Source organism: Tiliqua scincoides, chromosome 6 (genome assembly GCF_035046505.1).
Source record: "Tiliqua scincoides isolate rTilSci1 chromosome 6, rTilSci1.hap2, whole genome shotgun sequence".
Classification (NCBI taxonomy): domain Eukaryota; kingdom Metazoa; phylum Chordata; class Lepidosauria; order Squamata; family Scincidae; genus Tiliqua; species Tiliqua scincoides.
In genome coordinates, this window is record NC_089826.1 from 84,251,971 (window position 1) to 84,268,364 (window position 16,394).

The window sequence follows — 16,394 nt, forward strand, 5'->3', positions numbered from 1 at the left end:
CATTTTTACTACAGGAATTACAGTCATACTTCAGTATCCACAGGGGTTCTGTTCCTGGAAACCCCTTTGATGATGAAACCTGTGGGTCAGGGCATGCCAGACCCCCATATGTGACCTGAGCTGTCCTCTGATCACATCTGGAGGGTGTTCTGAGGCCTTCAGAAGGCAGGCTTTCTAGGAAATATTGGAAGTGATGTTTTAAGGGCTTTAGAAGGCCTCAGAAACCCTCCAGTAGTGACTGGAGGGTACAGGTTGATTCAACACTGTGGGTTTGGAACCTATGGATAGTCAAATACGTGGATACCAAATTCACAGATAAAGAGGACCAACCTGTATCTGGGTTAAAATCAGAAAGGTATATTGCTTTGAAGAAGAATCAATTCAGGGACAGCGAATTGTTCTTGGATAGCCAGTTTGCGGCATACTGGCAGAGCAACTGCAGTGATTATTGAGCTGACCTGAACATTACACATTCCTTGTGTGTTTTCTGAGCACAACTTAATGTGCTGGTTTCAACATTTATTTAATCAATAGATTTTTTTTACAACTTTTCATAAAACTTTAAGCAGCTTATAAATTATTATTAATATTTATATATTGCTTTTCTTTGAAAAGTTCACAAAGCAGTTTACAGAGAAAATTAAATAACTAATGGCTCAGTTAATCAAAACAATACAGCAATAAAACAGTGACCTAAACAGCTTAAGCTGATTGCGGGGACGGGACTAAGACCCACTCACTGGAAGCAATTTCTAACAATGCTCTTTCCATGCCATAACACAGCAAAGATATGCAGAAAGATATTCTCAGCAACAGCCAAATGCTATGGAACTCTCTTCCTCAAGAACATAACTTTCAGAAGGAATCTTTCAGATCACTTTCTCCTTCGGTCTTGCTTTTATACTGTCAGGACTAAGGGCTCAATCCTATCCAACTTTCTAGCCCTGGTGCAGCTGCAGTGCAGTCCCTAGGAGCAAGAACAAATGTTCTCTTACCTTGTGGAGGCCTCCAGAAGTATCCTTCCACTATAGGATGCAGTACAAACCCCATTGACACAGCTACACCATGGCTGGAAAGTTGGATAGGCTCTAAGGATTCGGCCCTAAACTGGCTGGGGTCATATAGAATCATAGAACGTTTTGGAAGGTTGGAAGGTACTTTAGAGGTCATCTAATAAAACCTCTGGTTCATTGCAATTACAGCATCCCTGACAGCAATCCAGCCTCTGCTTAACCCATTTCCGCCCAGCCCACAGGTGTACATATTTGATCCCTGTTGCATATGTGCAACATTGGGCAGAAATGGCTTAAAATCCCTTAATAAAGGAGAGTCCACAACTGTACAAGGTAAACTATTCCAGTGTTGGATAACTATTATAGATCTTCATATCTAGCCTGAATCTATTTCCCTGCAGTTTCAACCCACATATCATTGGTTTATAATTACTGTACATGTGTTATCTGTCCCTGTCCCCCAGCCTTTAGAATGCATGGATTAAAAATTTAAACACACACGCAGGCCTGAGGAAAAACTGCAGTAATAGAATAACAGGGCTCAGAAGGTTAAGAGAACTCAAAATAAAGCTGCTTAGTATGCTTCTATTTTAAGAGGGGGTCAAAATAATTAAATAAATAGTTATTTAATCAAGAACAGAAAGCAAGACTATGTTGTTATTTCTCCTTCACTCCTTGTAATTTTGCACAAGCATCCTACAAATATCCCAAAATACTTCACAGTGTCCTGCAGATCAGCAAAGCTACAGATTTTAACTTACTTTAATGAATTACTTACTAGCCGTGCCACAAGATTATTAAGATTTAAACCATATTTTGCAACCACTGGCCGTAGGACTTCTGTTACCGGTTTGGTGGGTTTAGCCTTTAAGCCAACAGATCTATTGATCGGAACGAGATCCAGCCTAGAATATATGAAGAATTCCAATAAATGTGTGCCACCAAAAAGAATTTCAGAACCTGAAAGAAGCTTACAATCCTCTTTGACAATCTAACAGTGCAATGCTATGAGTTCTTACTCAGAAGTAAGCTTCACTGAGTTCAATGAAACTTACTCCTATGTACAGGTCCAACCTTGTTATACACAAATTTTTTTATACGTGGATTTGACTCAACACGAATGGCCACTAGCACGAAGCACGACTTTGCCCATGTAACAGCAAGACAGTAAAGTGCCTGACCCACACATTATTGTATTGCAATCTGTATTAGGATATTCGTTTACTCCACTTTGACCCAATTCTCTCAAAATTTCCAGGACATTTTAATAAATTCATTCTACAACATTTTGCTGAATGGAGCTGATGAATCACTTATTACCCAATTAGCAACCTTTATAAAACTGGTAATACAGCGCTGCAGAACTCTCCCTCCATTTAATCAGCTGGTATAAACTAATGTAAGTCCAGTGTTGTTAGAGCTATTAACATAGATAATACTAACTCATGATGCCTCTGTCAACTATAAAAATTTTATTCTTTGACCTTCTGACCTCCAATGTTAAGATGGGCTTAATGCTCATGTAACTTTTTGTACTATTTATTGCTACTTTTTTGTTTGTTTGTATGTCTCATATGCCAATAAAGGTAAATGAATGAATGAATGAATGGCCACTGCCAATGAGAAGAAATATGCTGATCCCTGGAGAAGGGGAAAAAAGCCTCCCTTTAAAATCACAGTTTAAAAAAACTGCTTTTCTTACTGTCCTAGAGAGACAGTCATACAAGTGATTACAGGTATAACCTAATGATTGAGGGATTCTTCTATCTCAATGTGATGAGAAGGGCCCTTTTAATTTAAGGAAAACAGTCCTGTTTAACAATAGCCCCCTTAATTCGAGAGAGGGCAGCAGGCTGACAATCCATCAATCATCATCAATCCAGGCTTCACTCCAAGGCAAAGCAACCTCTCCCTTCCCCCTGAGCACATGAAAGAAAGATCACTTTGCTCTGCGTGAAGGAGGGGTCTGATGGCTGGCCTGGAGAGAGACTGATTGATGGTCTGCCTAATGACTCTGTCTTAACATCACAAAGGTCAGCAAGGCTGTTTTTAAATCAACAGAGCAAAGAAACTTTGTTTTTAAAATGGATTTGCTTTAGTTGATTTTTGCCATCCACCTGAGTTCTGGGGACTGAACCCTCATGAACAAGGAGACTCAATCTGTAAGGAGAGTACAGCCTCAGCACTCAAGAAGCTGCAAATAGTTAATTTTATTCCATGCACCACCATGAACAGTCACATAATCTTCACAAATCCACTGCACATGGTTTTAGAAAACAGAGCAATAATGATCTTTTCTACATCCCATGAAACACATTATGTTTGCTCCTCAGCTACTGCTCTTGTTACTATAGCTTCTGTGGAAGGGGAGGGAAATCAGAAGAATTCTAGCTGTCTTAGGAATCATCAAGGAAGTTCATGATGTTTCTTTTTAGCAAACCAGGTTATTTCCCTTATCTCATGGCTTACATAGCCCCACTCATAACTATTTAAAGCAGAACAACTATTTTAAGGACAAGAATGCAATTACAATTAGGACAGTTATCTCAAAATTTTCAAATGTACTGGTATGTTTATTTTCTGACATTTTACACCACAAATCAGAAATAAAAGCATAAACCAGCAGGCAAGAAAGAAGCATGTGAGTGTAGGGTTTATTCCTCTAGAGCAGAGGTGTCCAAAGTTTTTAACAGGAGGGCCACATCATCTCTCTGACACTGTGTAGGGGGCCGGGGAAATAAATAATTAATTTACATTTAAAATTTGAATAAATTTACATAAGTTTACATAAATGAATATATTAAAGATGAACTTATATAAATGAATCAAGGTCTTGCAATAGCTCAATGCCTATAAGAGGCTTTGCAAATAGCAAGGCTGACCTTTCCTTAGCTGCCGCTGCTGCATCACAGATGTGAAACAGCAAGCAGTGGAGGGAGCTCTCATCCCACAGCTCACACGAGAGGTCAAACAGTCGCCCTCACGCTGAGAGAAGTTGCGCTGGGCCAGTGTGGGCTTCAACAAATCTCTGGAGGGCCAGAGGCTCATTGGAGACTTGGGGCTCCCTGAGGGCCGCATTGAGAGGCTTCGAGGGCCGCAAGTGGCCCCCGGGCTGGGGTTTGGGCAGCCCTGCTCTAGAGTTATGAAGATACATACAAAATAAATCAAATAAAATGCAATAATTATTACAATAATATTTAATAAAATATAACATTTAATAAAATATTAAAAGCTACCACCTCCTCCAATCACAATGAATAATTAGCTAAAAGTAAAGGCATGAAAGCCAATTTTCCACTATTTCTGGCCAGGAAAGCAACTGTAAATCAGGTCCTGCAGGAGCTCAGACAGGGTGCTAGTGAGATAAGAATTTGACAACATGGAGGCTACCAAGGAGAATGACTCCTCATGTGCTCTTGATGATTTAACAGAGCACATGTGTTGGAAACACAAGGTGCAAACCACCATAGGTTTCCTGATTTTTAGGAGCAATATATTTCTGCAAGCCTGCTAGACTAGGGAAAACTTAATATTGCCAGTGATCATAGAATCCACTCCAGCTTATGTCGAACTATCATTACTTCTCTTTACCAGAATTCAGCATCAAAAGATTTCCTTTCATTCAGTTCACAGCCAGGGCCAGGCATTACACAATGACTGAAATGCCTTAATTTCGGCATATTGAAGACGGTACACCCAGAAATGTTTTATGTTCTTACAAAGAGGTTGTACTGACATACTAAACAGCATCCACTGCAACTTCCCTGACTGGTAGGAGCATAGCCGGTCTAACACAGTCACATAACAAATACCTATTAGGTCTCATAATCACACTCAACATTGCCCTTGTGGACAAGGTGTAGTTAAATATGATGTGGGAGTTCTATGACTGGCATTCCTAAAAAAATTTTCTTCTCAAAAAGCAGACTTTGGTGATTTGAATTGGGGCTGTGGTATAGGGGAACAGGGATCTAACTCCCTGCCTGCAGTATCACTGCTCCAATTTAAATACTCCCCCAAGCTGCTATTAGCAGTGACAGGAAAAATTCATTTTATCATCTGGATTAATAATTTGAGGAGTCAGCACAGAGGCAAAGGAGTAAACCTCTCTCCACCTGTGCTATGGCCCCAAACCGAATCAGTTTCTCATATGGTTTATTTTTTTTAAAAAAGCATTCAGAGTTCTAAAACACACAGAACTATACTACGCTGCAAGCTTGCAGGACAGGAAATTGGGTACAGGGATGGCACAATGTAAATAACCTGATAAATAAAAATAACACACTATTTGGAAGTGTAGAAAGGAACGGTCCTAGCTATATTTCAAGAAAAGGTAAAGTTTAACAAAAGAAATTAACCTAGAAACTGCTGTTAAGGACAGGCATGCATGAGACAAAAGGCAGACAGAATGCTAAATGGTGGTCTAGATCAGCAATGCTCTAAGTTGCAAATGCTTCACATCCAGAATGTGGCCCCCATCTAGGCTGCATTCGAGTGTTCCACTCGACTAGACTGCATGAAGTCCTCCTCATTCAGAGGACAGGCATGGTCTGGGCAGTTCCGTTATCTGCCTGGTGTCCTAGAGGGCTGTGCGACAGAACGCCTTGGAAGACACAACTGCACATTGCGTCCCTGTCCCCCGATTGAGGGGGACTTTGCACGGTGTCTAAGTGGAACTGAAAGGTCCGCTCACCAGGCAGACAGATCCGTGTGAATGCCAGATCCGGGCCCTGGGTCGTGCTTTGAGCAGCTCGGTCTAGAACTACACGAGCAAGCACTGTGCTCAAACCCTACATACAGCCTGATTTCTTCAGTCACTTCTGATTTATTGCAAACCATGATTCAGTGCTACATAAGTGATCCCTGTGTTCACATGATTCCTCCTTGCCCACTCACGCACTCCAATTTTATTTCTTTTGGAAAATATACCAGAAACATAGTGGTAAACCATAGTTTGGATGTAAGCATAAAGAGGAAATCAGAGCATCCAGGGTCATGATGCTTAGTGCCAAGCACTCACTCCCTTCCCGTCCCCCATTCTTTCAATCGGTTTAACCTGCAGTTTGGTGGGACCAGACCTGGTAGATCTGTCTGCTGCCACCAGCCCAGGAGATCCGGTTCCCAGAGGGGTTCCCTGGACAAGACCCCTCCCCAAGAATGCTATGCAAGATTGTTAAAACACTCTCACTCTTCCAGTAATACCTGCAGAGTGCGGAGGCTGACAAATCCACTGATCTCTGAACAAGCAGAGGTTATAAGCAAAAAGGTTTTTTTTACAGGTGAGGAAAAAACACAATTTAAACAGGCTTGGGTTCTTACAAATAAATGTCCCCTGACTGGGGCTGGCCTGCAGGGAAGCCTCACAAGCAGGTCGAGACTTGGCCGAGAGCCTGGGTCCCAACTAGCATAAGCTGAACCAACTAAGAGCTCCTCAACCTCTGGATGGGAAAGACAAGTATAAAACAAAACCTAACACCTCTGGTCCCTTCTCTATTTCCCTGGGGCTCTATTTCCCCAGCTGCCTTCACTCTACTTACCAGAGAGGCTTCCCCTGCCCTGCCCAGTCTCAAGCATAGAGCAGAAGAGAGATGCTCCCTTGGGCCTAGAGATCTTCTTCTGGCCCTGCCTCCCCAGTCCTCTAATTGGTTGGCTCCCCTTTTGAGCCTGAGCCACCTCAGACATTGGAAGGAAAATCCTCTGCAGCAGAAACAACTCTTTCATCACAGTAGCATTTGTGAAAGTGGGTACTTTCCATTCACTTTAATAGAGGGGCAGCTCTGCATCTGCTATCTACTCCACTGAAGTGAATGCCAGGGCCCCCAATGAGCATCAGTACGCCTGGACAGGGATGAGCAGTGAGGGAGTGGCAGGTGAGCAAGAATCACCTTGTTGGAGTCCTTGGAGAATTTCCGCAGCCTAACCAGGTGATTGTGTATGCATTACTCTGCTTAATCTGGTGTAATCAGGTGGTACACATGGTTCTGCCTCACTTGTCACTCTCTCACCACACATTCCTGCTCCTGTGTCCTCACAGTGCAAAGATTTTTTTCTTAAATTTAAATTTCAGAGTAGGTTTGAACAATTTTTTTTACAACGTACTGATAGTTTTAAAAAACCCACAGGATAGAGTTTTTTCCCTACCGAAATAAAGTTCTCTTTTCTAAACGAAGAGCTCGAGAATCCAAAATGCTGCTGTCCTGCTGCAATACAAGTGGCTACAAGCATGGAAGAAGAAAAATATATGTTAGCTATATAAATTTCTGCACTAACATAAAAGTATAGCTATGCAGAAGTAATCAAGAGCTTTAATTAATATCCATAAAGCATGAGCAGACTATTTTTACAAGCGTTGACACAAGATGAAAGAAATCTAAGATGATTAATTACCTGATGTTTAGTTGATTGCTCAATTAAATGTGCATATGCATAAAACCATGGAAACAGCAAGTTTTTTGTATTGTTATGTATACTTTGGGCCTAATCCTATCCAACTTTCCTACAGTAACTTTCCAACAATTTTGATTTCCTACAGTAATGCAGCCACAATGAAGCCCTGAGGTAAGGGAAACATCTGTTCCCTTATCTTGAAGAGGTCTCCATTATTGCCCCCGCCCGGATGCCGCATATTCCCTGTTGGCACACCTGCATCAGCATTGTAAAGTTGGATAGGATTGGGCCCTTTGTTTTCTAGATCAGTAAATCAATTTTTTTAAGTCCCTCCAACAATTCAGAGATATACTGAAAATTTCGATTTCATATTTTACAACGTAAGATAAAAAATTATTTGCTGGAACAAATGAAATCTTCTAAATTTCCAATCCTCATTGATAATTTTATACTTTTATACTTGGTAACATTCACTTTTATTTATTGCTAAATAAAAGTATCAGAAGGGATCATTTTTATGAGTTGCTGAGCCACTCCTATACATTGCAATTGAAAAACGTATTCAGCATTCAGACTCAAGAGCCGCTCAATTCTGGACACCAAGGAAGTGAATAGGCAGGTTCAGAGCAGAAATATGTTAAATCATCAATTAAGAAAAATTGGGGAAAATATTTTAGGATTATTTGTCCACCTTGTGTAAATGCCTGTAACTCATTATTATTAATAGTAGTATTATGGGTACAACAATAGAGTAAAAAAAAAACACCCAGGTAAGTGACAAGGGAATTTCACATTTGATAATGATATACATGATTAAGTACCTTATCTCCACCAATTAGAAACAGGTCTACTGCAGCTATGTTAATGCCTTGTTTCTCACAAAACCCAGATAACATTTCTTTGATTGAGAATCCAGCTCTGACAGTCATTGTATACGATGAGCCATCTGGAAAGTTTATATGGCAGCATTTGGAAGGTTTTTCTTTCTCAGTTGCAGGTGCCAACGTCCTGGAGGAATCAAACTTTCAAGTAACAAGAGGGAAGATTAATATTCAATGTTGAAATGAATCAACAAACCAAATAGAGAAAAATAAAAAAGTTATTAGGCAAGAAAAATACAATCAAATATCTTATTTTCTGTAAAGAAATACTCAACATCACACTTTCTTTAAAGAGTTTATTGAGTCTGTGCCAGCTGAATTAAAGGAAATTATTCTAATGTAGGAATCTGCTCTTCTATGCTCCACTTATTCTAGCTGGCTTGTTTCAACATTTCTGAGTGTTAACTGATAGGAGAAGCACAGGCACACGTAAAACCATGCTATGCCAGAGACAATCAGATGGGGTGCTACATAAATCTATTACACCATTTACCTAGTTACTTGCTTGTACATGTCTCTAATTTAGCCAGACCACTGAAACCAGTGGTGTCAAATTTGTTTCATACAGTGGGCTGAATAGCATTCTTGGTACCTGATGAGGGCAGGAAGTGACATCATTAAGCAGGGACTGTGGTGCTGAGAGAGCCTAATTATCTTGGGGGCTGGATAAACAGCCTCTGCAGGTTGTATCTGGTCAACAGGCCTTATGTTTGACACCCCTGATTTATCCAATCCCGGTATGCCTTCCTTGTTTTTTCACATTTTTCACATTTCACTTCCTTGTGGTCATCTGCTTGATTGCCAGTGCCTGCTGCTTATTATCCCAGTGGAACTTGTTATCCATTCCTCTCGCAGCAACACAAACTGCATGATTTATTACACCAGCAGTCACCGAGGAATTAAGAGCTATAAGGAGCCTGTTCTCTTACTCTTGCTGGCCGTCAATGGTTGAAATGTAGAGAAAATCCTGAGCCCTGGTAGGATGCTGTGGCGGTGAACCCCCTAAGCCTCCCATCCACTGAGTGCCCTGAACACAGGTAACAAATACAGTGTGGTGAAGGATCTTCTGTGTATTTGCCTTTATGAACTCTAGGCAATCCTTTTGGTTCAAAAATGCAGAGCCTTACCAGTTCCAGACTTGCAGCTGATGACAATGAGTCTTGAGATTCACGTCTGTAGGACAATCCATTGGCATGTATAGAATCTGTGAGAAAATTCTGAGTCATAAATAGTGATAAAATATAGTAATGGAATCCTGCTAGAAAATCTTAAATCAACGTACAAGAATTTTCATACATATACAGAATTGTGCAAAAAGTCTGAGCAGATGGGACTGCTCCTGCACGAAAGCGCAACATAGCTCCCCTGAAGTTGGTATCCCTGATAAGTCAGGGACTACCTGCAGTTGAGATCATGAGGCTCAAAGGAAACTTAAAATAGATTTGAACTTAAACTGACCCTGACTGGAAGAAATCTACTCTCAATCAGGATCTTAAAGAATCTTTCTCTCCTTGATCCCAGTTGAAAACAGTTTAGGAATGAACTGTGCTGTTGCCAGATAGCATTGGCATTCCTCCTCACTTGTGTGGTATTTAGCAACTAACCCAGCTGATCAGCTCTCTTTTATCCCATTTTGGGAAGACAAAGCTCTGATCAGCTGGTTTGAAGTTACCCAAACCAGCTTCCAATTCTCATCTTCCAAGTTAGGTGAGACGACTTGCACCAATGAAGAGATGTGAACTAAACCCAGCAGGAATCAAGATTTCAGTCAAGACAGTTGTTTTCCATAGTTACGTGACTCTATTATACATTTGTGGGGAGAATGCTATATATTATGTGACCCAGAGCTCTATATAAATGGAGGATGTGACAGCATGATTTGCAGGTCAGCCTCAGGGTATGCAGAATATTGTCATTTAGGGAAATATATGGGGGGGGGGTCTCTAGATACACAAGTACAGTGCTTATTAATCTCTCTCTCTCTCTCTCTCACACACACACACACACACACACACTCTCAATTCAGTGTCTTTAGATTTCATTCAAACAGGCTCACAGTCAGGCTCTAAGATCCATAAAAGCCATACAACTGTAAAATATAAAGCTCTCTGCTGCAGTTCACTAAATGAACACTTGTGTGTTCATTGTAAGCACACTTGCGTAGAATTTAATATTTGAAAATTTAATGTTTGCAAATCGAGCTTTTGTTACAAAAAAGTAAGGTTATGAACAAGAAGCTTCTAACATGGCTAAAACCGGTTTTAAAGATCCTGTCTCCATGTTACTACAATGGATGATATAGACCCATAACTCAATATTTGGGTTTCAATCCTCACCTTTTGTACCATCACCATTTTCTTTCTTCTTCTGTGATCTCCCCAAACTTTTGCTTCTAGACCAGGAGAAAAAGGTACCCTTTTTCTTTCTCTCAGAGTCCTCCTCTCCAGATTCTTCATTTAAGGATCGCCCAGACTTGGATTTTCCACTTAACTGTAACCAAAAAATATATTTTAAAATCATGCTAATCTATGCACAGCAACAGCACCTGAGGTATCTGTTATTTCAGCTGTTTATAGTCCTAATCATAATGAATGTTGATGCCCAAAAGTGACACCTTTCTGTTTTCAAGAAAAATCGTGAAGACTGAAATGAAGAAACAACACACATCTTGTGAATAGCTTCTCCACAACCTTACAGGGTTCACTGATTGCGGGCACAAAGTAACTTATTTGGCTAATGTATTTCTTTTTAAGTGGTACAATGTTTTATTTCTAATAAACACTTTGAGTAAAGGAAGGAATTAGCAACAATATTAGACAATATATGCAAATATGATTCTTATATATTCAGGCGATCAATGAAAGTATGAATATGTACTTGGAATATGAACTTAAGTTGTAAACAACTACTCATAAAACAGAGAGAAACCTTTTTTGGTGTTGAAATACTGGACCGCTCAGAACCAAAACTGTGCTTGGAAGTAGGGCTGCTGGGAACACACTGAGGATCAGGGAGAGGACGACCTTCAACTTCTGCCAAAATACATTCTTGGTAAAGTGGAGATTTCAGAAAACGTGTATAGCTGTCAAACTTCATCAGGTTGAAAATCTGAGAAGCAAACATATTAGCATATTTTAGACAGAATTTAACAAAATGTTTCTAAACTTCAGTTTTCAAAAATTCCTGAACATTAGTATCAAGATGGGTATTTGTCTCAATAGTTCTTCCAGGTTCAAAAGAAAGGGGGACTTCTGCAATTTAAAAGTGAAATGCTGTAAATAAAGTTTACACTCTGCACAACTGGAAATGAAATGGATATCATTAGAGTGAATTTCTCTGGGACGACTGAAGCCAAGATATGAGATAAAGCTGACATATATATATATATAATCTTCTCCTAAGCAGTCCACCCATAATCTTATGCAAAAGATACAAGGCATAATTCATCCAAACGAATCACTTTCAATTCAAATGATTTCAATAGGAGAGATATAAAGTTCCCCACTTCAACTGTATATGACCCATGACTGTTGGAAAGGAGAGAAAAGGAAGTACATTTCCTTGTCTTTCTTGATGCAAAAAAAGCACTTTAATTAAAATAATTTTTGGTAGCTTAGTATATAGGGTCCCGTTAGGGAGAAGGGCAGGATAAAAATAAAATTTTATTATTATTATTATTTTATTATTATACAGTATAACCTTCTCTGGAGATTTAAGAATTATTTCTTGAGGATCTGCTATTTTCTCTTCAGCTGACCACTGCAATATTTCAGGTTTAAAATATTGTTGCTGCATTTTTAAGACATTGAACCAACATTTACCAATGTTCTCATAAACTTGCAAGACATTTGAAAAGGATGACTTGCCTTCTTGAAGCACCAGCAAGGGGCAAAGAGGATTCAGAGGCAGGCACTCCTATCATCTGAGGTTTAGAAGGCAGGGGGGAGTCATGCTTACTCAGCAGCAGAAAAAAATTACCCACCTCATTTGTAGGTACATCTGTCTGGGCCACCAGATGTGCCCAGCATATACACATATATCTCTTTTAAAGGAAAAGAGAGAGTCAAGCCAAACTGGTATTCAAATAATCTCTTGAAAACTTGCTCAGGTTTATCAGTTACAGAAGTAGAAGTTCTAAAATTTCAGAAGTTACCTGAAGCTGTTGATCCTTGAACATATCTGGGTGTGGTGCGTTGAGAACATCATCTGCCAACTGGGCTTGGCTATCAATATTCACTGGAGTTGTAGCTTTGCTACACAAGAACTTATTAAAGATCTCCCGAGCTCTGAAAGAAAGCTAGAAAAATGCAAGATCTGTTATTTGTTTGGAAACTAGGTCACATGCAGTGTTATGGAAGACTTGGGGCCATGCTACAGGGTCGTAAACTGGCTTCTTTGGAAGCTGGGAGCAATCCAGCAGGCCATTCCTGAATATGCAAGTGGCACTTTCCTGCTGGAGACTATGGAAGCCTCCTTGCAGAGCTTCACTCAGTGGCTGCAATGAGAGCCCCTGGGACACATGAGGGCGTTTGGACTACAACAAATACCATATATTTAACTGTCATACACAGTTCTTCCTAAGCTACACCTGCGTGAACAGATTTGGAATACAGGCAGTCTAGAGATAAAAACTAAATAATTCAAGTCATAGTACAAGTTGGTTGTCCCAGGGCATGAACTATACAGAATGCACAAATATGTGCACAAAATTCCAAAGGCCCCCTTTCTAAGGAATAATAACTTGGGGGCACATTGGAATGTAAAAATGGCAGGATAGGAGTGGGGTTTCTGCACTGAAATTCCATCCTTCCAAGCTAATTTTCTTTCTGGGAGGTTTTAGACACTTCTTTATGAAGGCAAACATGTATCTGTACCCCAGGGGCAGGAAAGATAGAGCTGGACAGAAACTGCCACTAAAGTATTGCAGAAAGGAAAAGGATTAGGCACACCTTCTTCCCTGCTACTTCTCTACTCCAAATTGCCACTCCTGAAGCTGCCTTTCCATAGAAAATGGAGTTTTCAGAATTTTTTCCCACATTTGTGCATAACTTGCAATTTGGGCCTATGCATTAGAAGCAGGGTTGACCTAGCAATGAAGCTGATGGAGGCACTTACTTTGTTTGGTGGGGAGAGGTAAACTGATGTGGTGTGCCTTGCAACCTGCAACTGCCCGCTACTCCCTCTAACCCACTGTTTCTCACACTGTGGGCTGGGACCCACTTAGTGGGTCAGGACCCAGTTTCTGGTGAGTCCCTTAGAGCCTCCAGTGAAAACAAGGGTGAAAGAAAGATCAGATAACTAATTGCCTCAAGCCCTGAGGCAATTCAAAACCCAGACAGCTTCTAACTGTCCTGCAAAGAGCACTTTGCAAGCATGTGTACATATAGGGAGATAAATGTTTGAGTGTCTTTTTTTTCTGGTGTGTTTTTTTCCAAGCTCCTTACTGACAGGTAGTGGGGGCAGGCTGGGTCACATAGCTAAGCCCCTCAAGGCTTGAGACTATTCATTAGAACTACTTCATTATGAGAAATGTTTTTGAATAATAAATAATAAAATACTACTTGTAAATAAATGAATGAAATAATAAAAATATTATTTCTTTCTAGATCACCTTTTTAAAGTCTTGTGAAGCTAGGTGGGTCCCAATAGACTATCATTTTAAAAAGTGGATCCCAGTGCTAAAAAGTTTGAAAAACACTGCTGTAGCCCACTACTTATAAAGGCATTTCAGTTGGGTCTCCTACCCTCTTAGCGCTCACTAAGTGTAAGCAGAAAGAGGATCAGAGTAACAGCCACACTGCTAAAGAAAAAAAAAGCTGCTGCTTCCTCCTCATCTGCAAAGCACCTGGAGTGGGTTAGGAGAGGTAATCTAATACAGAGCCCACTCCTGCCTTCTTACCAGCACCACTTCCTTCCTTCATGTCATCCACCCAGTATATTCCACTCATTTATGTCAAATAGGATGGCAGAGAGGAAAGTGGCAGTGCTGGTGAGGGGATGCTGAAGTGCGTTTGGATTGGATTTCCTCTCCCTCCTTGCCCTGCTGGTGAATAGGAGAGTGAGGCAATGCTGGCAGCACACACACAGAAAACACAGAGGGCAGTGGAGTTGGGGTATCCAAGCTTCAACTGGGCTTGATTAGGAGACAAGTCTGTAGTTCAAAGAACCCATCGCCTCATCATCACCAGATAAATGAGCTTCGGATCAGAGCAGCTGCAAAATCTCCCAGTCAGTAGCAGATCCGTTCTACTAGCATTCACACAGCTACTGGGCCAGGAAGTTATCAGTCCCAAGTATGTCTGGGATTTGCTAAAGCTTGGCTGCCTGCACTAGCATTGGGAAGGAGGAAGGGTAGTGGAACTTCTGTGGAGCCCTTTACGAAGCAAATACTTCATGCACTTCAGTTCAAAAAGAGGAACCCTGGGCTGTTACTGAGAAGACCTGGGGACTAGTCCAATCTAGATATTTTAAGGCCTTAAATAAATAAACAGAAACCACAGAACTACGACTAGGTTGTTGGGCAGAAACCTTGCGTGTGCATATGCAGTAGTGGGCACTTGGTATCCATGAGTGATTTGTTCCAGGACCTCCCCCACCCCCAATACTGATTTCCGCTGATAAGCAAATCTAGGGGGGGGGGCTGTCAGCAAAATGGAAGTGCCTCTCAGAAGTCTCTGGGAGGCCTTCTGAGGTGCGGGGAGGCCCTCCATCCGCAGGGTTGGATCCACGTTGAGTCAAGTCCACAGATAAAAAGGGCCCACTGCATAAGCAGAAGATGACCACATGGGCTTACCTCTTTTTTGTCATGAGCAGGTATATGGTTAAAATATTCACAGGCCTGCCAGAATAAAATATTTTCTTCACTAAATTCTTTCCGTAAAAATTCCTAAGTGGAAAAAGAAAATGACAAAGCAATGAGGATTTTTGAAATGATAATTCAAAAGTAATCTTAATATTCCAAGCCAAGGTCACGTTCTTTAGCTTTAAGAAACTCTTCCATGGTTCATACCCACAAACTGTACTGCAGTAAGATCTACATAATTGCTTTTTATCTCCCATTACTTTGGATGTTCAAAGTAACATCCAAAGTGATGAGTAAAGGCTAAAACTAAAAATATATGTTGAAACAAATAAAAATGAAGATAATACTGACATTTTAAGAGAAATAGCAGAGAAACATCAAAAATAAAACCAACAGAACAAACATGAGCATAGCAGACAAATTAACCCTTTCTTTACAGAGGACCCAAAATCCTCTGAGACAAAAAAAGTTCTTTATAGAATGTTAGAAGACCAAGAGAGATGGGGCTAACAAATATCCCAAGGCAGAGAGTTCCAAAAAACTGAGGTTTGGGAGGTAGACTTAGACCTGGATGATCCAGGTTCAAATCCCCCCTCAGCCACAAAGCTTCCTGGGTGACCTTGGGCCAGTCACTTTCTCTCAGCCTCACCTACCTCACAGGGTTGTTGTGAGGACAAGAAAGAGGGGAGGAGAGCTGTGTAAACCGCCCTGAGCTCTTTGGAGGAAGGGCGGTATAAAAATGTGAAAAATAAATAAAAATAAATAAAAATGCCCTGTTCTGCATACCTGCCTGTCTGATCTCAGAAGGCAGGGGGATGGAATACAGGCTCTCAGTTGAAAGCCTAGGAGAGGAGGTAGGTTTGGTACTGGAGGAGTACAAATATGGGACATATACTGGTTTCAGACATCGTTCAGGTATTGGAAAAAAGGCTCGATGCAAAGTCCAGGACCATTGTTTATCCCAACTTTAACCCACAATTTCATCCCTAACTAAACAAAGCTTCATCTATATCAAATCATTGTAACAGAGAATAAAGACTCAATCCAACCTTTACTTAGCACATTTTTAAATTAGTAATACTGACAAAGTTCACAAACCACAAGCTTGTAACATGCATTTTCACTGTTCATAATACTGATTTTAATTATGAGTTGGTCAGCAACACCCTGAACCCTCTTACTTTGTTTACAACAACAATAATGACACATATCTGAAGCTGATACTTTGCTTTGGGACTGAGCATTTATCAGATCAGCTGGAAAGACTGACAGCCACTGTTGGCACATGCTCAGAAATGTTACTGGGAGCAC

General features: G+C 40.6%; 1 protein-coding gene across 2 annotated transcripts in view; it reads right to left on the bottom strand.

The window, feature by feature from the left end:
- The window catches only part of RGS12 (regulator of G protein signaling 12), a 75,031-nt gene that overhangs the window by 10,538 nt on the left and 48,099 nt on the right, over positions 1-16,394 (bottom strand). For both annotated transcript variants that reach the window (XM_066631783.1, XM_066631784.1), the window contains exons 5-12: positions 15,075-15,167; positions 12,435-12,578; positions 11,210-11,389; positions 10,618-10,771; positions 9,409-9,485; positions 8,222-8,422; positions 7,155-7,228; positions 1,792-1,918 (exon numbers count right to left, since the gene is read on the bottom strand). In XM_066631783.1, coding sequence (XP_066487880.1) covers positions 1,792-1,918; positions 7,155-7,228; positions 8,222-8,422; positions 9,409-9,485; positions 10,618-10,771; positions 11,210-11,389; positions 12,435-12,578; positions 15,075-15,167 — 1,050 coding nt within the window. The remainder of the gene's footprint in view (positions 1-1,791; positions 1,919-7,154; positions 7,229-8,221; positions 8,423-9,408; positions 9,486-10,617; positions 10,772-11,209; positions 11,390-12,434; positions 12,579-15,074; positions 15,168-16,394) is intronic.